This window comes from Pimephales promelas, chromosome 24, assembly GCF_988280905.1.
Source record: "Pimephales promelas chromosome 24, fPimPro1.hap1.1, whole genome shotgun sequence".
Taxonomy (NCBI): Eukaryota; Metazoa; Chordata; class Actinopteri; order Cypriniformes; family Leuciscidae; genus Pimephales; species Pimephales promelas.
In genome coordinates, this window is record NC_142792.1 from 5,163,634 (window position 1) to 5,187,011 (window position 23,378).

Here is a 23,378-nt window from a genome sequence, read left to right on the forward strand (position 1 = left end):
AGGATAGGTGCCATGCAAAAATGTAATGAGTAGCAAATTGGGGTAGCCTACAAAAGTACATATACTCAGAGTAAAAGTTGCTTTTATCTTTGATACTTAGTCAAATTACAAAATAGCCAAAAAGATACAGTTACTAATTACATTTACTCAAATACTTTACCCCACTGCCTCAAGGTCAGTTACTCGGCTCTGGAGGAATGCTGCAAATAGTTTAGTGGCACATTTCAGTTTATTTTCCATGAGCCTGTCACCTTTGTTGGACAGAAACAATTGTTCTGATGTGTGTTTTGGCACTCAAGGGACTAAAACCACAGTTTTGTAACAAGATGAAAAAGTAGTTTAACATGAGCCTTTGAGATCTTTCATCTTTCATATTGTTCAACCTCAAATGTTTATCGCTCACCCAGTAATGTCTCCAGCAGACCCTTTAATTTTCTTTCGACTTGCGGTTCACACGTACATCGGCCTGTAAGAAATCCCTTGTTATAGAAATCTGTTGTGTTTGACAACTCAGTTTCGGCCGTTTCATGCAATACAATATTTTAATTCTTTTCTTAAATGATGACAAAATCAGAGTAAATGCATTAGAGAACCAGGAGGTTTATTTTTTGTGCACAATATAACATAATTTTAAAGTTCAAACGATAATAAAAAGTGTCCTATTAATAAAGCACTGCTGGTGGATTTCACGAAGGGGACATCAACTCTCTACTCATTCCGTGAGGTCAGTTTGAATCAATTCAATTATCTAGTGTGGCATGACTGAACTGGCTGAAACATTGGCCAACAAAGGACACATAAGGGTGGACGGTAGTGTGGATTTGAATCTCAGGTTTAACAGCTTGATCATGAATATTCACTAAAGCTCTCCTTATTGGAAACAACTGTAAAAGCCTCACTCTATTAGCACCTGCAGTCTCCTTGCAGACTGGATAAGATGGTTCACTTAACACTGGACACTTATTCAAACAATGAGAGAGGTATGCAGGAAAACCACTTTTTTGTCTTAAAGATCCATCCTCAGAGCGTGCATGCAGTAGGGATCCCTCAATTTGGGTTTAACATCCAAAAATATTACAAAAATCGTATGCGCTATTTCACAAATCCCTGCTGCAACAGTAGGACAGCAGTTGAAGAGATCACAGGAAACGGATGCCTGCTCCAAACTGAACACCGTCACATATCCTGTCAGGTAACAAAAAATAATTTAGGATTCAAATCAGTGCTTACAGTGCCGTTATTAAATGTTGGGAAAATATAAAAACTATTGAATCTGACAGGAAAGGACCCAATGCAATGATTGGACAAATATTTTTTGGTCCCGAGACTTCCACAGAAGTTATATGTAAAAAAATAATAATATTCAGACCACTTCTATTATTGTTTGCTATCAGTGAAGAGAGTCTCAACCAAAAGTGTTTATGAAAAGCAACCTTTATGCATAAAAATGGTTCAGTGGATGTGTACTGTATATGTACCTGTCTCCGCTTTGAACACCCATGGGGAAGCAGTAATTGAGTTCAAGCCTAGCAATGTTTCCCAGGCGTAGAATTAAACCAGCGCCGTAAGACCAACGGATACACTCCGCTAACTTCTGCAGATGTGCACGTGGTCCCTCTCCTACACAAACACAGTGCAGAATTACAGGCTAATACTACTGTGAAGGGATAAACACCACATGAAGTTTTCATAATAGTCTGCCCACTGTAGTCTCTAACTTGAAAGTGTCATCCTAAAGTTTCATTGGTACATTAGCATCACCATGTGGACAAAAGGCTTCAATTCATTCACTGACTACAGAACGGTGTTATAGCAACTATTAATAGTAATAGTTTTTATTAATATTCTGAATTACTTTTTAATATTTTTCATTTTAGTTAACAATAACAGACAACTGCGCTTCCTTAGATAAAACTAATAACATTTTTCAAGACTAAAAAATGACAAATGACTACTGACCGTAGTTGAGGTTGCAAAGGTTTCCAGCATTAAGGAAGAAGTGTGTCCTGAAGAGGTCGGCCAGACCGCCCTTGTTTGAGCGGAAGGGGAGGGGTGTGTAAAGGTGAAGCCCACCAGCCCAATACGCTTCCCCACCCAGATAATCACCTGATTAGGTAAGGAAAACAATCATAAGGTGTACTGTGATCATACCCTATACACATATACACACACATACACCTGTACCTTCACTCTGAGGTCCTATACTGTACATGCCGAAACCTCTGACACTGGTTGGGCCGCCCAGGTAGAACCTGACAGAAAAACACACATGCACGATGTGATTTATAAAATGCTATAAACATAAGACCTGTATGCACCAATCAGCCTATGAGAGATGGCTCTCTGTCTTAGACATGTTCAGGCTATCTTTAGTGTGTAATGTTGCTGATATGCATGAAAAAGGTCTACAAAGTTCCCAGATGACCTACTACTTCCATCGAGATTCTGACGTCCACATTTGAGGAGAGGATTTGAGAGCGTCAGTGAAGCAGGGAAACTGTCCGAATTACATTCATCCTTCTTACTATTAATATAAAACATACTTTTTTAGCAGTTGGGAAGTAATATGTGAGAAGCTGAAACTCATGGTTATCGTAAGGGGCGTGACATTTCCGGACCTGAAACACTCTCGAAGTGATTGACTGACTGTCGAAGTGTTACTGACTGACTGGCGCGATATTTTCCCCCAAACCACTTCACCAGAAATCCCGCCCTGATATTGGTTAAGGTTACAGTGAAGGGTAGGTTTAGAGATCAGTGTTTGGTGTAGGCAATCAGAACTGTGATTGACATGACCAATAGAAGAGAGGTGTTGTAACCTTATATGTGGAGATTAAGCATGAAAACCTATTCTATTCAAGTTTTACCGTTTTCGAATCCATTCAGCCGATTTTCTGATATTTAGAAGAATATCAGTAACCAGACAGTTTCTGGTCTCATTGACTTCCATAGTATTTTTTTTCCTACTATGGAAGTCAATGAGACCAGAAACTGTCTGGTTACTGACATTCTTCTAAATATCAGAAAATCGGCTGAATGGATTTGAAAACGGTAAAACTAAATGAAGGAGTTGTAAAATGAGCCTATTTCCAAAAAAAAAAAAAAAAAGTGGAGTATCCTTTTAATTCAGTGTCTAAATTAGTCTAACCATGTTGAGCATAGTGTGGTTTTATCGTTATAAAATGTTTATTTAAACAATACAAGATGGTTTATATTAGCGCATAATTATAAAATTATATCCAATTATAACTATAAAACCTTTCAAGGAACAATGGAGCAAACAAACACACACCTGTCAGCAATAGAGGTAGGCTGACGCCCAAGAGGAAAGAGCATCCCACCCCATAAAGATGCGGATAACACCTATAAGAGAAAATCGTTAGAACTACTTAATAATAAATGTCCAAATATCACAAAAGTCCTTTAAAAGAGACTTTTATAGCAACTTTCTATAAGACTGACATGACACCTTCATAACCATGACATGACATATGTCTTGAATATGAAATGACAACTGTCATTAAGTGTCTTTCGCTCAGTTATGACATTTTGAATGCAAATATGACATTGTTTGAGATGTCTTTGTTATGACAACTTGACATAAACCAATAAATCATAACCTGTCAATGTCTTTGTCATGACAACTTGATATTAAATTAAGTTAAACTGTCATGTGGTTGGCTTTGACATTGGCTGTCATGAGGTCATTATAAGTGTGTCATGAATATTTTTCCTGACCTCAACTACATTGAATTTGTCATAAAAAAGTTATAATGACTTAATGACGGCAGATGTCAAAACCAACCAGCTGACAGTTTAATATAATATTAACCAATAAAGCTAGGTGGTTTCTTAAATTTGTGATTAATCTGCTATGTCATGTTTATGACAGGTTGTGTTGTCCTAGTAATGTCAAGTTGTCATGACAAAGACACTGACAGGTTATGATGTGTTGGTTTATGTCAAGATGTCATAACAAAGACATCTCAAACAATGTCATATTTGCATTAAAAATGTCATAACTGAGCGAATAACACTTAATGACAGTTGTCACAAACATATGTTATGTCATGATTATGAAGGTGTCATGTTAGTCTTATGCACACCCCTTCAAGTAAAGTGTTATTGAGCAGGATAAACAATGTCAAAACCAGAAATATCTATAACAATATACGTGAATGAAGACCACACGCACCGATCCCCAGATAAATGGTTTGTTAAGCTGCAGCTCAACGTCCTCTTTGAGAAAGCTGGCATCTCCTCCGGTGTATCCTGCCAGCTCCTAAACCAACAGAGCCAACACAACTATTGTCCAGACCGTTTTAATCAGTGATGGACATTGTGAGGCAAACTAACGGGTAAGCGGAGAAATACAAAACAGCTAGTGATAAGTTCTGGGCTGATGTTCAAGTTCACACACCTGGTTGAGCCGCAGTAAGGCACCTCTTCGGGGCAGGATGGCAGAGTTCCTGGTGTCTACTACCATGGTGTGCTTGTAAGAGACAAGAAATCCATGAAATCAGTCTGAAAGCATGGAGCCAAAACAGCAACGCAAGAGAGCAGAGCTTACAGAAAGGGCGGATTTAAGAGTGTGTCCGCTCTCCTCTCTCACTGCGAAGGAGGCGCTGCGGGCCAGACATCCCAGCTCACGCCACACACCCTCCCACTTCAGAGTGTGATCCGTCATCCACAGAGGGAACTGCAAGACACATATCGGATTATATCTTTCTTCATTAAGTACACCCAATGCCTTAAAATCACGTCACATTTAGTATCTTACACTGAGCTCTGTAGAAACTCCCCTGTCCGTCTCTTTCAGAGAGCTCCACGGGAACTGGCCGGTGACTTTGTACAGGTTTAGAGTGAAGCTACACAAAGCAAAGAAGCCAATGTTATTCAATGTTACTGCTACATTTAAAGCTAAAATGTGCATGTGCATCTTAACCGAAGAAATTAAAGTTTTGCGCTGTTTACAGAAAACATACTTGCGTTCATAAAATCCCGACTGTGGTTTAAAGAAGGACAGGCCGTAGGACGTCTCCTTTGTTCCATAGGAAAACTGAAAGGTGAGCTTCTCTCCTCGGCCAATCATATTTGGAAGTTTAATACCCAAGACCTTTAGAGGTACAAATACACAAATGCAGTAACACAATGAAACTACACAGAAAAACTAAGAAAGAGTGATAATTAGAGCTGTCAGATTGATTAATTGCTATATATATATATATATATATATACATACAAGATGCAATTAATTGCAATTAATAATTAAAAATAATGCAATTAATCTAATTAATTAGATGCAATAAATCGTGATAAATTGATTTGACAGCACTAGTGATAATATAGCAAAATAGCACACTGACTGTAAATGCTATTATAAATATTAATATTATTATTCATATTAAATATTATTCTATTCATAGCATGAAAGAAAATCTTATTTGAGAGTAAAAGTGCCAATTTAGTACTATGTATAATACCAATATAGTTTATTCATATTTTGAATTAGCTTCTTTTAATATATATTTTCAGTTTTCATTTTAATGTTCATGATTTTTATTAGTTTTTAATATTGCAATCTGGCTTCAATTTATATTAAATTATATAATTGCAGTTTTATTTTTGTCATTTTAGCACTTATTAATTTATTTCAGTTTTCAAGTTTGTTTTTCATCCACTATTTATATTTGACTTTATTTTAGCTTTTTTTTTTCAGTCACCGAAAACACAACAATAACAACAATGCTCAAAAAGGATATTTCACACATCACTTTGGTACTATTTCTGCAGTGTTGCAATGTGTAGCCATGACCACAGTAAAATCTCATTGGTTCTAATTGGCTGTTGGTCATACAGTATTTTTTATTTCAGTGTGGACCATGTGGACAGACGTCACATCTGGTTAGGATGCAAAGTACAGTAATTTCTGTGTATAATGATTCTTACCATACTGCCTTCATTGTTTCCAACCATGGTATTATAACTGCCTGTAAGTCGTTTAAGCTCAGTAACCTCAAATGTAACATCGAGTCCATTTGGCAGAGCATTGGCTCCTAAAGAGGAGATCAGAAAGACATAATCTTATGAACAACACTGTAGCTGAATGTAATGCAGGGTAGATTGCTCTATGAAATCAAATTCATAGATGAAAAAGCTGTATATTGTATATAAACAGTACACACATTTAATAGTGCTAATAAAAAGGCTGACTTTTGGACCCACTGTTTTTTCTGTCTTTATGAGTATGTAAATGAGCTGGTGTAGGTTAATATTCTCCAAGTAGGGCCTACAATTTGTAAATGTCGAAAGTCTAGAAGAACGCAACAGCTCAGTACAGAAGGTCTAGTTCGTTTTAAACTGGGCATGAAGATGTTATGGATGCCGTACCTTCTGAGATGTCAATCACCACCTCCACGTCTTTGAATATGCCAAGACGGAGCAACCTCTGTCTGGCCTCATGGGATTTTCTCATCACCTTAACAAAAGACTGGGCTTGTTACCTTGTCTACTAAATTGGTGATCGAACAATAAGGTTTCTTATTGGCTGATAAGTGATATCTATGGCCTATTATTTAATGCTGATACATTGCATACAATTAATGTCAGCACATAAGACATAACTTGTAATAATTGTATCTAACAATCTATGCATTCACAGACATTTTTATTCAAAGCAAAAATATATCTGAAAAAAAAAAAATAATAATAATAATTAAAGTGCACCGTCCACTAAATCCGCCTTGGACCATTTTGGTCTATCGCTACTCATGATTACCCGTCCTAATAAACACTTTGACCTTCTTGACAGCTCACTTACTTCAACCAGGTTCCTGGCAGTGAAGACATCAGAGATTTCATAGCCCAAGTAATCCTCTTTAGTTCTGCCCAACCCTTCAATGTTGACATGCTGTACAACAACCTAGAAGACAACAGAGATGTCATAGTGTGTGACTGCAGATTTTGGACATGATACAACAATGGTTATACAGGGTTTTTGGACATGCACAATAGTATTCTTGGAAGTATTTTGGAATACAATGTAAATACGAAGGCATTGCCATCTAATAGCATCAGTTTTATGGTACTTTTTTTGTAAGGGTGGCACAGTCAGAAATAAAAAGTGTTATTCATGTGGTATTCACAATTCATGTACCATGAAATATACATGGTATAATCATTATCTAAAACAAAAAGACACATGGTAGTGTCATTGTATAAGTTTAAAACGATTTAGTCAGTATCAGTTCAACAAAACTTACATTTTTATTTTCTAAAACCTCTTGCTTAGTTTCTTGCACCGCCTCCATCATTTCCATGTCATCTGGGTTGACGCCCAGGTCTCGCCCATACATGGGGTAAGAATCCATACTCTACAAAAACAAAAAAAACAAAAAACATTGCAAATATTCTGCACATATGTATAGCTAATATCCAATGTCATGTACATAAATACGAGCAGCTGTCTTTAACAATACAACAACAAGCAATAAACCAGCACAATAATTCTGAGCACAAGAGGTCACAGGCAAAACAAGAATATTTCACCCTGCGTTTTTAAGAAAACACTTACCCGTGCGTGCACAGTCCCCATTGTTGGTGCAATAATATCCTAAACGCGTTAGAGCCGCTCCGCTGATCGTGGGAATTTAAAATATCGCAGTTATTATGAATTTGCGAACCCAACCCCCTTCAAGGAGGACGCCATGACACGCAACCGCTTGGCGTACCTGCACTGCGATTGGCTAGAATTATGTGACGTCACACACAGGCGGGTCCGTTGTACGTGTCGCGGACGGCGCGTTCCTTTCTTTGCGTCGCGCGCGTTCACTCAACTTGTGCATGTGCAGCGCGTTTCAAACACAGTATTTACTTGTGAAAAAGGCAAATCGTGGACATGTTTCAAGTCTTCCTGAATGCTGATAATGCGTCAAAGATTTCGTTTTGGTGCCCTGCATGAGGTCACGTCACGTAAAAAACTATTATTTCTCACTTTAAGAGGCTTCACACCTTTTTCCCCTTCTAAGTTTTTTTTCTATGGTAGCCTAACTTACTTCTATTTTTTTAAATAAGTTGCCTACCTTGCTATAGTGTTTTTATGGTCATATAAAACCTGGAAATATCGGGGAATTCGTGATTTTGAAGCCTGGAAAAAAAGATGTAAACAACACCGGTCCAGAAGCACTTCCTGTTTCAGTTTTTTAACACTACATAAAAGCTGGGATAAAATACAAAAACCAACAGAACATATAAAACTGAATCAAGAAGTTAAACAAACATCTTTAAGATGTTTTCTTTACATGTGAAATAAAGAAAACAGTTACAAACTGAAACAGGAAGTGTTTTCTGGACCAGTGGTGTTTACATCTTGCAAAATGGTCTATAATCTAATCCTAATATAATTTTTAAAAGTCATAAAGTAGCCTATCCGGGGTTCTTTTTTGTTTTTGTTTTTCTAAAAAAAAAATTTCATTTAGAAATTGCTTTTTGTGAATGTAAAATACAATGTTTATACAATTAGATTCAAAAATCATATCCAGTAATTACACGCAACTAGAAAAGACATTCAAATAAATTTGCCACTGTACAATGGGAAACCACAGTGCTTTTTACAATGTGTGTACTGCAGTTCGGTCGCCAGGGGGCAGTATGACCTCTCCTGTGATTGGTATTGTATTGATTACCTGGCTTTAAATAAGCAGCTACATCCAAAACTCAAGAGCAATTTTTCTTTTTGTTTAACTATAAAGTTCAACTTTTAACATTATGAGATTATTAGATTAATCCCAACTGAGAAACACTTTCAGTTGCCAATTTTTAAATGTCAATTAAACAACTGCCTACTGGGAAATACTATATATAGGCTATGCTATCAGTTACATTTATTACATTGCCATGATTCAGACTGTTATTGCTTTTGTACTTTTTCATATGAAATATAATGACTCTATCTATCTATCTATCTATCTATCTATCTATCTATCTATCTATCTATCTATCTATCTATCTATCTATCTATCTATCTATCTATCTATCTATCTATCTCTATCTATCTATCTATCTATCTATCTAGATTTAGGCGCGCGCACACACACGGAGAGATCTCTCTCTCTCTCTCTCTCTCTCTCTCTCTCTCTCTCTCTCTCTCTCTCTCTCTCTCTCTCTCTCTCTCTCTCTCTCTCTCTCTCTCTCTCTCTGTCCCCCTTTCTTCCACCTCCCATCTCCTCCTCAAATGTGCGCAAGCCAATCAGCAGGCGGCTGGTGCTCTCGTGCTCTCTCTGCCAGCAGCAGCAGAAATCCTTCTTATCAAAGAAACGCACAACTGGAGAAGTCCATTCACTCACAGCCTCTAACCATGGGTCCTTCCTGCTTCTCCTTGGACGTCTGTTTGTTTTTCCTCATCATAAATACTTTGGATGTCATGGGAAATGTTGCAGTCGCAGGTAGGCTAAGTGTTCCATTCTTTTTTTTTTCTGTATCTTTCACATATTTTTTGTGAAATATAGGGTGAAACTTTTAACACCTGATATTGGCTATAATTCAGTGGTTGCATGTTTGTATGCAAATTATTTCAGTGTAATTGCAATATAAATTATGTGTTATTAACTATTATTGCATTCATTTAGAATAAAAATGGAGTCAAAATATTTAAATTAGCCTATTGCGGTCCCGTAATTGACAGAGCTGAAAAAACTTACGGAATAAGGCGTATGCGTATTTGAAGGCGTTTAAAGCGCAGTTTCATGCTCTTGATATTCCTTAAGGAGAGCTCTTCTAACTCCCATAGGGTCTATAGGAACATGAGCCGCCCTGATGGGGTCGGTCCGGGGGGTTTATCGACCCTCACTCCTCCACCACCATCAATACGCATTGTGTCTCTCCATAATGAATGCCTGGAAAAAGTCAATAATGATACAAACAATAAAAACTGTCTTTTGGTTCTTTTTCACCACGACACGACTGAATGATATATGATATTTTATATTTGCATGTGTGTATTTTAGGTCAAACACAATGCTTTTGCAAATAAACCGAAATGAATGACTCATCTCCAAATGAGTCTGACTATTGCGCATCACGGACTTTTCAGTCTTTTTAAATAGACAGTAGGCTACTTTAACAGTTTAAGTTATGGTATGCACAAACAAAACTTTAGAAAGGATTCTCTGTTTTTCTCTCTCTCTCTCTCACACACACACACACACACTTCATGTGTATTTATGGCTTGGATGTTGGATGTAAAGAGCGCACCGTTGCGCAAAAGGTGATCGGTTGGATTCTGCGACTTTTTACGTTTGTGTAAATTTGAAAGAATTCAAACGATTTCATGAAAAGACAAAGAAGAGTTTTTGGGTGCAGTGGTGTGTCACTGTTGGGGTGACAGGATTGAGTCTACACATCTATAACCAACCAAACCACCTCCTTAACCTCTTCAAAAAGACAATATCTCCGAAATTAGCTTTCCAACAGTCTGCTCATTCATTCATTCATTCATCCATTCATTCACCTCTGGATCTGGAGAATGAATGAGCATATCTGCTTTTTATGTGTATCAATATATCACTTTATTGGACCGTCTTTTTATTGGCTAAAAGGGCTGAACTTCTTCCTTCCGGACCGCCCATGTCCTGTCTCAATAAGATTTTGTCATTTTTATTCTGTTCTGTTCAGTTTCACCTTTCTAAACCAGCAATAAGTTCCCCATAAGAGAAAGAAACTGTTCTCAGAACAGACAAAGAGTAACATTTACCACACCTTGAATCTCCTGTCAAAAGAAATACATAAAACAGATTTTTAATTGAAGTCAATGTGTATCTAATTCACTTTGACTGGATTGTCTATTAATGGTAGAAGGGTTTTGTAACCAATATGAATGAAACTGAAACATTAATGTAATGACCCTTCTCTTTTATTTGTATTGTACAGATTTAAATAGAGAGGGTGTCATGCTTTTAGAAACTGACCTACTATTGAAGCATTAGATTTTCAGCTGCCTTACACCAAAATATGGCACTTTATAAAGCATCTTTATCTAGTGACTTCTTTTTTATTTGTTGTCACTGTCTGATTTGACTCTAAATCTAAATCTTATCCCATGTGATTCCTCCACAGATGCCGACGAGTGCTCCGAAGCCACAGATGACTGTCACATCGACGCTCTCTGCCAGAACACTCCGAAGTCCTTCAAGTGCATCTGCAAGACTGGTTACAAGGGAGATGGCAAGCATTGCGAAGGTGGGCCAGACAGATCGCTCTCCTTCTGTTTCGCTCGTTCCGTCCCTGTCTCTCGCTGTCTCACACACACACACACACACACTCAGTCAGGTCATCCAGCTGTTCTCTAGATCCTGCTGTGGGTCTTAATTAGTGAGGAGGAAGTGCAGTGTGAGGGTGAGAGGTGCTGGGAGGCCAAAACCTGCTCCAGTCTTTACACCTCCCTCTCCTCTTCTGCTCGAGAGCACAGCACAGCTGGAGCCAACACACACACACACACACACACACACACACATGATCTGAGCGGATCACACTCACATTCACTGAAACACTCATAGACACACACTAACATCACGCCACGTACATCTATTGAGGAGGGACTGGACATGCTTTGGGGCATAAATACATAGAAGGAAGTTCTGAATGTGGTTTTTGTAACAGAGCAATTTAGTAGTTGATCGTTATAGGTTATTTAATAGCTAATGTGATTTTTGGAGAACAATCAGTGATTGTCTAATTTAATACATTTTTTATTGAAATTATATATTTGCATTATATTACAAAACATGGAAAAAATATGCATTTTTTTCTAATTTAATATTTTTTCAATTTTTCTAATTTAATATTTTTTTTCAATAAAGATTTGGCATTATATTACAAAACATGGAAAAACAATTTGCATTTTTTCTAATTTAATATTTTTTCAATAAAGATTATATATTGGCATTATATTACAAAACATGGAAAACAATGCATTTTTTCTAATTTAATATTTTTCAAAAAAGATTATATATTGGCATTATATTACAAAAAATACAAAATGTATTTTTCTAATTTAATATTTTTTCTTTCAGAATTATAGAATGGCATATTAAAAAAATGTATATGCAATATGCATTTTCTCTCATACATTTCTTTCATTAAAATTATATTTGCATTATATTAAAAATGATATATACGACACACATTTTTTCTAAATCAATATTTTTTTCTTTACAAAATATCTTATCAGCATAATACTTTAAGTGAAAAGCAGAATTTAAATATTTTTAGAATAGATTATTTTAAAAATGTATATTTTCTTTGGTTGTCCTCTAATATTGTGGAATTAAATACTCAAAGTTTATGCTCTATTTCTTATGTTATAATCACAATTTCCACACTTCCGTTTCATGGCTGAGCAGGTGCAGGGTACAGTTATTGATAAATCAAGTAATGAAGATTTTTAGGTTCAGGTTAAGTTAACCCAGGATGAATTTGTGTTCAAAAGATCTTGAATTTATCCATTTGTGCAAACGCACTCTCTCTCTCACACACACACACACACACACTTCTCTGACTTCTAGCTGGTGCGATTAGACTGCGAGCTACATAAACGAGTTTGTGTGTGTCAGAGCATCACTGAGGTGCATGATGGACACTTTTAGAGCTGACAAACCATCTCTCGCTGCTGTTTCCTGTCATTGTACTCTGTGTTCTTCATCTGTGGATTCTAGATTGTTAGTTTTGCCGCACTCTCTCTCCGTTCACCCACATGTGTGGAGCTTGTGTTTCAGGAAAAGGGTGAAATGAGCTCTCTACCTATTATGAAACCCGAAACCCATTCTCAATTGCATTAATGAATTAGCTGGATGTGAAGTGGCATTGCACCAGACTGCTCTTCAGTTAGCGCTTGATATACTCCTGTCTGAGGCCAGACAGCGTGGGCTAGAACAACATCTCTTTATTTCTCTAAGGAAACACGGGGAATGTTCTGGACTTTACAGAAGCCTTTTTCCTCCCACCTTCAAACCGCAGTCTACGGTCGCGGGGCATTGAGGCTGTCCGACCGGTCTGCTTTGGTCGTAGCATGTTAACTATGCGTGCGTCTCTTCTCTTTTTTCTTCTTCTTTTCTTTTTGCTCTTATTCTGTCTGAGCGGACATTCCGTCCACACAGTGTAATGTGGTGAATTGTGGGGAGTGGGGGGGCTGTTTTGTCTGAAGCAAAAAAGCCCATTAACACCCCCAATACCCACCCTTTAATTAAAGCCCTGCGTGTTTGGCTTTGAAGGAAATTAAGAAAATGCTTGCTAACACTCTAATGCAGCCATTGTGTCTGTCTGCACATCAGTGCCTTTGTGGTCAGTTACATGCTAGTGAAGTCTGCATGTTGAGCATGCTCTTTAATATCTCATTTGTTTCTTGTAGACAACAGATAGGCTAAATGGAGACTTGTAGCTGAAGTCTCCTGCTTTTTAGATGTTTCTCCTCTGAAAAGATCCTAGCAATCCAGGTGTGATGCTTATTAACCAAGATGCCAATCAATTTATTTTGCTCGGAGACTGGTCTTTGATATAGCTTAGCGGTTTCAGTAATGTATACCTCTTTCAGTAATGTATACCTTTGTTTACACCTGTAATTAAGATGCGTTTTGGTCGATCGGATCACAAGATGAGGGAGAGATTTTCCTATTTACACGTGGTGTCTCTTTTGTCCACTTTCAACCACTTCTGTTCTGATTTCATCGAGTCTACTGGTGGGTAAATTTATCAGATCATTTGCAGCCATTCAAACGCATTCGATCACATGTGCATTTACACTACCAAAGACATCCAGTCGAATGCGTTTTCAACTACCTCTGGAAGTAGTTGACAGCGGACAAGCTCAAAACGTTTTAGACCTGGTTTACACCTGTATTTAGCGTCGTCGACTTGTGATCTGATCGATCACACGCATGCTGGTGTAAACAGGGCCTCTGTCTCAGCAGTTTCTCATAAAACACCTTACAAAACAATAATCATAAATAAGATCCCCTTAATGCCTCAGTTGGATCTCCTATACACCAATCAGGTCCTGATTTTTCCAGAAATCTCAAATGTGTCTCATCTGGAGTTTCAGAAGTTATGTGCTCATATTTGCCAGCATACCAAAGTCTTCAAAATATCTAAACTGTTCTCATTTAATTTCTTTAAGATCAGCTATACTATTCACATTCATTTGATTTCATAGCTCTACACCCTTTCTATCTGCCTCCTTTGGGGTTTCTAAATAAATATTAGTTTAACTTTTTGTGGTGACACACTCAGTAAATTCAGCTGGTCCCCAAGCCCACTCCAATTCATTATTGCCCTTTTAGCTTTGTAGCTACTCATAGAATTATTGAATATATTTTCTATTTTTTGAATCTTTAACATAGATTGTATAAGATATTGCAGATAAACATCACTTTAACTGGTGAGTAGATATACAGACACAACAAAACAAGGTTTTTGAGGTGCATCTGCTTGTGACATTTGATAAGTGCTGCTTCTCTATCATGGGCGATTCTGAAAATTGTGTTTTTCATGTTTCTGTCATTGTAACGTCAAGGGATATGTTGTCTGTGATTTGTAAACCTGATGTATTTGATGTTTTTTAGGGCTGGTGTAAACTGCATCTAATGGTTTTTCCTACAGTAGACGGCACTATGCAATTAAAATGCCTTTCGTAGGTTGATTCCCCTAAACACGTAAACATAGTGGTTTTGTGCCAGTATAAAAACATTGCTCTGTTTGTTTGAGCATCCCAACCAGCATGACGCAGCAACATTAATGCCGTAAGTTGGGAACGGGACTATTGGTTTGTTTGACTAATGAAAGCCAAATTTGTATTTGGTGACTTTGGAATTACACAGTAATGACATATTAAGATTGTAATTATATATATAAAAAAATTATGGCATGAGATGACATAGAACTTTCTTCCTGAGCTTTTTGGGTTTTATTGATTATGTAAATGGATTAATTGATGAGCTTAGCTCAGGAGGGAATCCCCACAGATCTTAAATCCCCAGAGGCGAGTGTGGGGATTTCACTGCTGGGTTTGTTTGCAGGCTAGAGAAAGAGATTAAACAAAGCTTGTAAAGATGACTCAGCATCGGGACTATGGGTCAGTCAGTTTAACCTGGAGAAAGTTGTCTTGTCTGCCTTTTTATTCATTCATTTTTCTCATTCCCTCCATCCCCTTTTTATCTGTACTTGTAAAAGAGGTCAGGTAATTGTCGGTGCTTTGCTGAAGAAGTGCCCTAGTCTGTGCGAGTGTGTAGACTAAGGTGGATTGTCTGTGTAGTGTGTGTTTGTATGTTTCGATGAGAAAATGGTAGAAAAGGGCATGGGGGTGGTGAGGAAGAGATAGACAAATGGAATGAGAGATGGAGGTGTCTGGCCATTACTAGGCCATTGTCTGCCTGGTGTCTGCGGACACCTCTGATTGGCTGTCTGAGGGTGCCCACCATTCATCCCTGACCCTCCCCTCACAGGACACTTCAGTCTCTTTACTGCTTTATGTGCCACCATACACGTGTGCGCACACACACACTGAAAATCTTAAAATCATAAAATCATTACAGGACAGTTAAAAAATGAAAATACCTGCAGTGTCATGTGGAGTGACATATTATTAATCCAAATAATTCTTTTAAATTCTTCTATAATTGTTATCATTCAAAAGTTTGGGATCAGTAAAATTGTTAAATTCAATTAATCAAGTGACAATTACAATGTTTCAGAGATTTATATTTCAAACATATGCGGTTCTCTTGAACAGTCTATTCATCAAAAATCCGGAAAAAAATGATAAAACTCCTTAAAATTCATAAACAAATCAGCATATTAGAATTAATTCTGAAAGATCAAGAGACACTGACAACGTTGTATTTTTGATCAAATAAATGCAGCCAACACTAATGACGATAACTATAATGATAATGGAATAGTTCTAGATATAGTTCTAAAAATCATTCTAGCAGTCTACACGACAACTATAACGATAACGGCACAGAAGAACGATATCACTGAAATCACTTTCAGAATGATTTTTTTCTTGCTGATGAATGAGAAAAACAATGACAGCTCGAGCACGAGCACTTATAGTGGCAGATGATAAAACTGCACCGAATGCACTTTAAAAAAATATTTTCATGATTTGTAATCACAATATTTTTTTTTGTCAAATCAACTTAAATAATGTAGTTCAGATAACATAATATTTTGAGTTCCTGATGATTAAACACATTTCAATGAAGTTAAGGGACTTATCCTAATGTACATACTTTTTATGGCATCATATTTATTGAGACTGCATGCAATTTTGCACTTTTTTTCACTTTTACAAAATTATTTCTGTTTTGTTTCACAGAACCTTTATGCTTTACAGTATAGCTGAGACAGACATTGCCCTTTATTCAGTACACGTGGAGCTAAACCTAAAATCTTGATGTCGAAGTTTCAACCTGACTGTGAATGTGTGATTTCTGAAACAAGTTTTAGTTATAATAACGTGCAAATTAATTATGAAGGAAGGTATAACATTTTGTTTAAAAGTTGCATTCAAAATCTACTTGCCTCCAAAAATGTAAGGTGTTATCTGCAATAGCTCACCACACTTTAAAAAAATATATATTTTCATGATTTGTAATCACAACATTTTTTCTTAATTTATGTAGTTCAGATAACATAATATTTTGAGTTTCTGATGATTAAATCAGTCTCCTTCATTGTATTAATGAACTTAAAATTTGAACCAGGTTAAACAAACTTTTTTTTTTACAGTGTACTAAATAACAGGAGTGGGAAACTTTACAAAAACACACATTAGCAAGGTGTCATTGTTTGTCCCTTTCCTGCGTTCTAAAAAGGGCTTTTTGCAACACCCCTCCTTCCTTTGCTCTCTGCATGGCACGTTTTTCATCAGTCGGGATTTGGGCATGGGGTGTGTTATGTTGGGCCATAGGGGTGTTGAGGTGTTGCCTCCTGCGGGCTCCACCCCTGCTGAGGTGCTTAATCTGGCTGATGGGATGTTGAGCGTAAACACTTCTCCTTCAATTAGAGATCAGTGTGTGTCAACGGCGGAAATGGCGACAAGCAGCAGCCCGACCTGTCAGCTCGCTGCCGGCCCGTATCAACAACAGCTCCGGGGCAGGAAGTCTGTCAGCTGGGGGCGAACTAGCCGTCCCGCTCTTTAACATCCCCGTCCCCCTCACACCTTCGCTGGCAGCTCATGTACAGCCTGTTACCCTTGCTAACGACCACAACACGCACGGACACCTAAAAACACTGTCACCTCGACTCTCACTCGTCTTCTTACAGTTCTCGGATGGATTGCCTTGATAATGCATAGTGTAATGCCACTGACGGACATATTGTGTCTCATTCAGTTCAATTGTGTGGATTAATTTGATCTTCTCACAAAAAATGTCCACCCAGTTCATAACACATTTTGAATTCATAATGAATTTGTGCTTTACCTTGTTGTAATTTTAATGAATTTGTAGTATTTTAAATAAGTGACTATGTGATTGAGGTATATCTCTCAAGACACACACTTGCCTGAGAGCACACGCAGAAACATCCTCAAGCAACACTAAGTTTGCCATCCTCAAGACACATTAAACACCTTTAATACAGACCAGATCTTACTCTGTTACTGTAGCCTAAATGATGAAAAATAGATTGATCAGTATATATAGATGATGGAATTTAAATTGCATCTAAGTTTAGAGTTTCTGAAAGTTCTTTGTGAAAGTGGATCATGATTTTGTATTATTAAAACAGTCACACACACTTAGTGAATGAGACTCAACGTGTTATTTTAAAGTGGGCTTTATTATGGTGAGATCTGTCATTCCTCCATCTCATTTACCTTCAGAGGACGTCTGTCTTTTCCCTAATTTTTTTCCTTCCTTCTTGTGGATCATGTAGCGCTCTTCAGGAGCATGTTCACTAGATAAAACAGTAATGAAACATGAACTCCAGCGTGTTTATGGATGTTTTAATGATGAGTTGGCTCAGGGTTTGTCTACTGCGATGGCCCTCAAAATAAGCCAAAACCGACACTCTTTGATAGACAAAAGAAATAAACAACAAATAAAATACTAGTGAAGTATTTATGCCTCCATAATTTGAGTGTATATCTGTGTGTGTATGATTTGTGTTTGTGGCATGAGCATGTGTGTTACTCTCCGAATAGTATGTTTTTGCAAAGAAAAACAAAGCATTCTTAAACGCAGTTCTCGCTGTCCTCAAAGCCACAGTTGCACAACGTGAGTGTTATTTGTGGGAAATAATGTGGATATTTTTAGTTTGTGCCGTATGTCTCCAAGAGCACAAGCCAGGTTTATTAAATCACACACTCCGAGATTACAGAACACAAAGCAGATACCCGGCCGCTATCATTGTCTGGCAGAGAACAGACACTTTCTGATTTCAATGTATTCAAGTGTGTGAGTGAAAGAGAAAGAAATATTGTGTTTATTTTAGTGTCCCCACTTACGTCTGTCTGCTGTACTGACTCATGGAGGCTTGTTTCACAAGCCAACTGTTCCTAAAACTTCCTATTTAACTTCTGCTTAGTATCACTAACAGGATTTGAGTTTTTAGTAGTCTTAAAAGGAGTAGTTCACTTAAAATAAACTTTTGCTAATAATTTACTCACCCCCATGTCATTCAAGATGTCCATGTCTTTCTTTCTTCAGTCGAAAAGAAATTAAGGTTTTTGATGAAAACATTCCAGGATTTTTCTCCATATAATGGACTTCAATGGGAACCAAATGGTTCAAGGTCCAAAAGGGAGTTTCAATAAATAACAAAGTTTAAGTTTTATAAGCTCAAACATAGTCGCCTTGCTCTGTTCTGTGATGCGCGTTCATGACTCTCATGTTCAAACTCGTTTATCAAAATGAACGAATCTTTTCCCGAGTCAACTCGTTTGTTTCGTTTCGTCAACCAAATGACACGAAAAAAGATTTGTTCATTTTGATGAACGAGTACGAACAGCAGAGTCATGAACGTGTCTTAAATCGTTTAAAGCCCTTTGAACAGTTTGCAGTTTGCACTGAAACTGTCTTTTGGACCTTGAACCGTTTGGTTCCCATTGAAGTCCATTATATGGAGAAAAATCCTGGAATGTTTTCATCAAAAACCTCAATTTCTTTTCAACTGAAGAAAGATAGACATGGACATCTTGGATGACATGGGGGCGAGTAAATGATCAGCAAAAGTTTTTTTAAAAGTGAACTACTCCTTTAAGAGTTAGTGGTTTGAACAACCCCCAACCTAAGTATTAAACTTCAATGTGTAACTCATCCATGCTCTTTGTGTTATGGACATTTGTCTGATCTGTACTGACTCAATGTGATGTGTTTACTGACTCATTTGTGTGTGTGTGCTGTCTTTTTCAGATATGGACGAGTGTGAAAACGACTACAACGGAGGGTGTGTTCACGACTGCATCAATATCCCCGGGAACTACAGGTGCACATGCTACGATGGATTCATGCTGGCAGACGACGGGCACAACTGTCTTGGTGAGACGCTAGAGAGAAAAACACACACTCAGTTGCTTCTCTTGACGGACTTACAGATGAGTCATCTCTTTGCCCAACTAATGACCTCTGTAATGACCCCCCTCCGCATACATAAACAAATCAGCCTCAGCGATCTTTCCGTGCAGCGCCTCGGAAAAGGCCAGCCGGGTGCGTCTAGCGCCAGTATCCCATCCCCGTTCTGACAGGAGCACGCCAGCAGGAACCTTGCGATTATTTTCATCTCTTACAAATGTCACCCAAATGTCACCAGTGGCGCAATCGCCTCCAATTCCCAGAAATCGGCAGTCAGGTCCGATGTTTATGTTAGCGGTTAAAAATGGAAGTAGGGGAAGAAAAGGCTGAGAGAAAATTAATAACTTGGCATCTCATATTTATTGAAATAGTTCAAAGATGAAATTCCATGACCCGGAGAGTTAGGTCGGGGTCTCATGGTTTTTGCTGGATTGCTGTGGGGATTCAGGAATTCGTTAAAAAGTGTGTTTTTTGCAGCGAGTCTGTCTGCGTTATTGCTCTAAGTGAGTGCAGATGTGTCTTTGGTCGAAAGGGACTTATCAACCTATAGTGTGGTGGCTCTATAGTGTCACTGTGACCCTGTATTTGAGTGTCGCAAGAGACAGCGATGGTGTTCGCAGATAAGAACTTCAACCTCTCTCATCTCCTCTCTGCTCTCTTAATCCAAAGCAAATATGTGTGCCGAGTGGAGTTTCAGGATGCTGAGGTCATCATTTTTCATTAGATGTTGTAATGATGATGGATCCCAGAGCAGGACATCAGGGCTCAGACCTTCAGAGACCTTTAGCACCTCCTCTGCTTTGCTACAACAGCTTACACAATTTCATCAGATATTTTTTCTAAATATTTTTCATTTCAAAACAGATCTGTGATGACTTCAGACGGTAATACCATGGTTTTTGATTAGTGCGTACTAAAGGTGACGTATGTATAATTTCCAACGCGATCTTGTGAGAATTCGTAAATATGGTACTAGTGCACCGATGTGTGTCCATGAATGCTTTTTTCCGCCGAGGCTAGTGTATTGTTCCAGTTTGGGAGTGCTGTGTTTTTTAAAACGCCAGACGAGGTGCCGAGTGTCTAGTACACGCTGAGCACTTAGCGTTTTTGTTTTTGTTTTTACGGTCAAAAGTCGAAGAATATTCAACTTTGAGTAAAACACTGCGCTCATCAATGTCCCTTTTTACCCAGTCGTCCAATCACAGTGAAGTAGAGACGGGACAAATCTCAAAATGCGTATAGATAACACGCCACTTGACTTGAAAGTGCTGTGTATGTTTATGCAAGTCATGATGCCATGTTGACACAACTGGTTGAGCCACTGTTGCGAACATTTGCTCTTCATTTTGTTGCGATTGTGCGAAGAAAATCAGGCAGTTCAATGCAGTCATGTTATTCTGAACAAAATCACTTGATTGCATGTCTTCTATGCTTTCTGAATTCATACACTCTAAAAATGGCTGGGTTTTTTTAACCCAACTTTGGGTCAAATATGGACAAATCCAGCCATTGGGTTACATTTTTTAATGACATTTTTTAACCCAACGTTTGGGTTTGTCCATATTTGACCCAAAGTTGGGTTAAAACAACCCAGCATTTTTAGAGTGTAGGTATAAATTTGAACAGATCAGCCTTAAACAAGGTGATTCCAGTGACGTGGACATTACACAACACACATCTAATGACTACCAAATTCATGTACGGTAATATTTACAAGTTATTTCTTAGAATACTATGCTGTATCTCTATGACTCTTTTCTTCTTAATCAAACCATTCTTTACTTTCTCGAACTTTTCTTTTTATCCTTCTTCTCCTTAAAATCTCTCTTTCTTCCATTCTGTCTTTGCACACACTTTCCCTCTCTCTCCGCATTTTCTTGGTTATCTTGGCTGTGGGTCTCTTTGGAGTAACTCCAGGCTGTTTCCCTAGAGGCGATAGACTTGCCTTCTATTTGACATCTTTATTGTGGAATGTCTCAAATACAAGCCTAAATGATGGCTCTGGGAACTAAGACAAGGCCGTAGAGGGCCATCAGCGGCAATGCGGGGGCTCTCCTGTTCGAGCCCCCCTCCTTCGGCTGCTCTCGTTATGCCTTTCCCTCCTCTTACACTTTTCTGTCGAACTTTTCTAGTCCCCTTTTTTTCTGTCTTGTCCTCTCTCCTGGATATAATCTGTTTCTGTCTGTCTTTGTCTCAGCCCCTGCCTCCACCTCTTCCTAGAAATAGATTGACACAGAAAAAGTGAATCATTTAGAGAGATTTTACTCTCCTTGTTCTCTTCTTTGACTTGCATGCAGTATCAGAGTCACTTTAATCTTCGTTTAAGAGGTTAAATGAATTATTTGTGGCTTAAAGTCTATTATAAAGTCTAGTTTAAAAAAGGGCTAAAATTGTCTTTTAATCTTATAGGAGTAGTTCACTTTAAAAAAAAAAACTTTTGATGATAATTTATGTCATGCCATGTCATTCTTTCTTCAGTCGAAAAGAAATTAAGGTTTTTGATGAAAACATTCCAGGATTTTTCTCCATATAATGGACTTCAATGGGAACCAAACGGTTCAAGGTCCAAAAGACAGTTTCAGTGCAAACTGTTCAAAGGGCTTTAAACGATCATTTAAGATAACAAAGTTTAAGTTTTATAAGCTCAAATGCTCGCCTTGCTCTGTTCTGTGACGCTCTTTCGTGACTCTCCTGTTCAAACTCGTTCATCAAAATGAACAAATCTTTTTTCGAATCATTTGATTCATTCAACTTTGTTATTTATTTATTAAATGAGCGATCGTTTTGCTTGATAAGACCCTTATTCATCGTCTGGAATCGTTTAAAGCCCTTTGAACAGTTTGCAGTTTGTACTGAAACTGTCTTTTGGACCTTGAACCGTTTGGTTCCCATTGAAGTCCATTAAATGGAGAAAAATCCTGGAATGTTTTCATCAAAAACCTTAATTTCTTTTTGACTGAAGAAAGAAAGACATGGATATCTTGGATGACATGGGGGTGAGTAAATTATCAGCAAAAGTTTTTTTAAAGTGAAATACTCCTTTAACTTGTGCCGAACTCGAATCATTCAATGTCGTCATATGGCACTTTGTAATGTGTCCTCCTCATGCACTCTCTTATGTCTTCTTAATGCTGATTTCTCATTCACACATCATCTGTGTGTGTGTTTGTTTGCTCTTTCAAAACCTCGTTCATTCTCATTGTCGCTTTACCGTCATATGAAGTGTTGTCATAGCACCCCTCATGTTTCTCATTGGCATGTGTGCGCATTATGGCAAGTTCAGATGGAAGTGAAACCACTAGAACTTTTGAAAGGTTAAATGAATCATGTTTATGACGACCTTTTCCTGTAATCTCTTTTTTGTCTATTTGACATTCTCTTTTTTATTTAATTTTCTCCAAGTATGTATTGCTTAACCTTTTCCAACTCACTTCTAGATAATTAATGGCTTCTTTTAACTAGATTTGTACATTTTCTGATGAAAATGCGATTGGTGTCTGCTCATACAAAACTTGCATCACAAGGATGTTTTGGATGGTTGCTATGCAGTTATTAAAGTGTTTTAAGTGCTTGCTAGGGTGTTAGTTTAAAAGTATACTATCATAAATTGTAAAGTTGTATTGTGTAAGCTGCAGTGATATGAAGTTTTGAAATGGGCTTAGCTATTAATAGTACTCGGTTTAAAAGTAATTTTGTTTGAAACCATTCCACATATACCCAACCCAAAGTAATAGCACATAGGATGAGCAATAGCAATAGTGATACTTGCCTTAATGTGGCTTGTGCCACTGATTACTCTCTGCATAAACA

General features: G+C 37.7%; 2 protein-coding genes across 5 annotated transcripts in view; one reads left to right on the forward strand and one right to left on the reverse strand.

The window, feature by feature from the left end:
- Positions 1-580: 580 nt before the first annotated feature.
- samm50l (sorting and assembly machinery component 50 homolog, like) lies at positions 581-7,746 on the reverse strand. Its single transcript, XM_039667748.2, has 15 exons — positions 7,574-7,746; positions 7,263-7,373; positions 6,821-6,922; positions 6,391-6,478; positions 5,950-6,056; positions 4,986-5,116; positions 4,781-4,868; positions 4,571-4,699; positions 4,421-4,492; positions 4,196-4,282; positions 3,293-3,363; positions 2,185-2,252; positions 1,960-2,106; positions 1,479-1,620; positions 581-1,185 (listed from the first exon to the last, which is right to left on the reverse strand). The coding sequence occupies exons 1-15, from the start codon at positions 7,592-7,594 to the stop codon at positions 1,140-1,142; spliced, it is 1,410 nt and encodes a 469-aa protein (XP_039523682.1). The 5' UTR covers positions 7,595-7,746; the 3' UTR covers positions 581-1,139.
- Positions 7,747-9,136: 1,390 nt separating this feature from the next.
- scube1 (signal peptide, CUB domain, EGF-like 1) overlaps positions 9,137-23,378 on the forward strand; it is a 70,083-nt gene continuing 55,841 nt past the window's right edge. For 2 of the 4 annotated variants that reach the window (XM_039667668.2, XM_039667670.2), the window contains exons 1-3: positions 9,137-9,443; positions 11,113-11,235; positions 19,410-19,535. In XM_039667668.2, the coding sequence (XP_039523602.2) occupies positions 9,233-9,443; positions 11,113-11,235; positions 19,410-19,535 (460 nt within the window). In that variant the 5' untranslated portion in view covers positions 9,137-9,232. The remainder of the gene's footprint in view (positions 9,444-11,112; positions 11,236-19,409; positions 19,536-23,378) is intronic. The other 2 variants (XM_039667672.2, XM_039667671.2) reach the window with 2 other exon arrangements.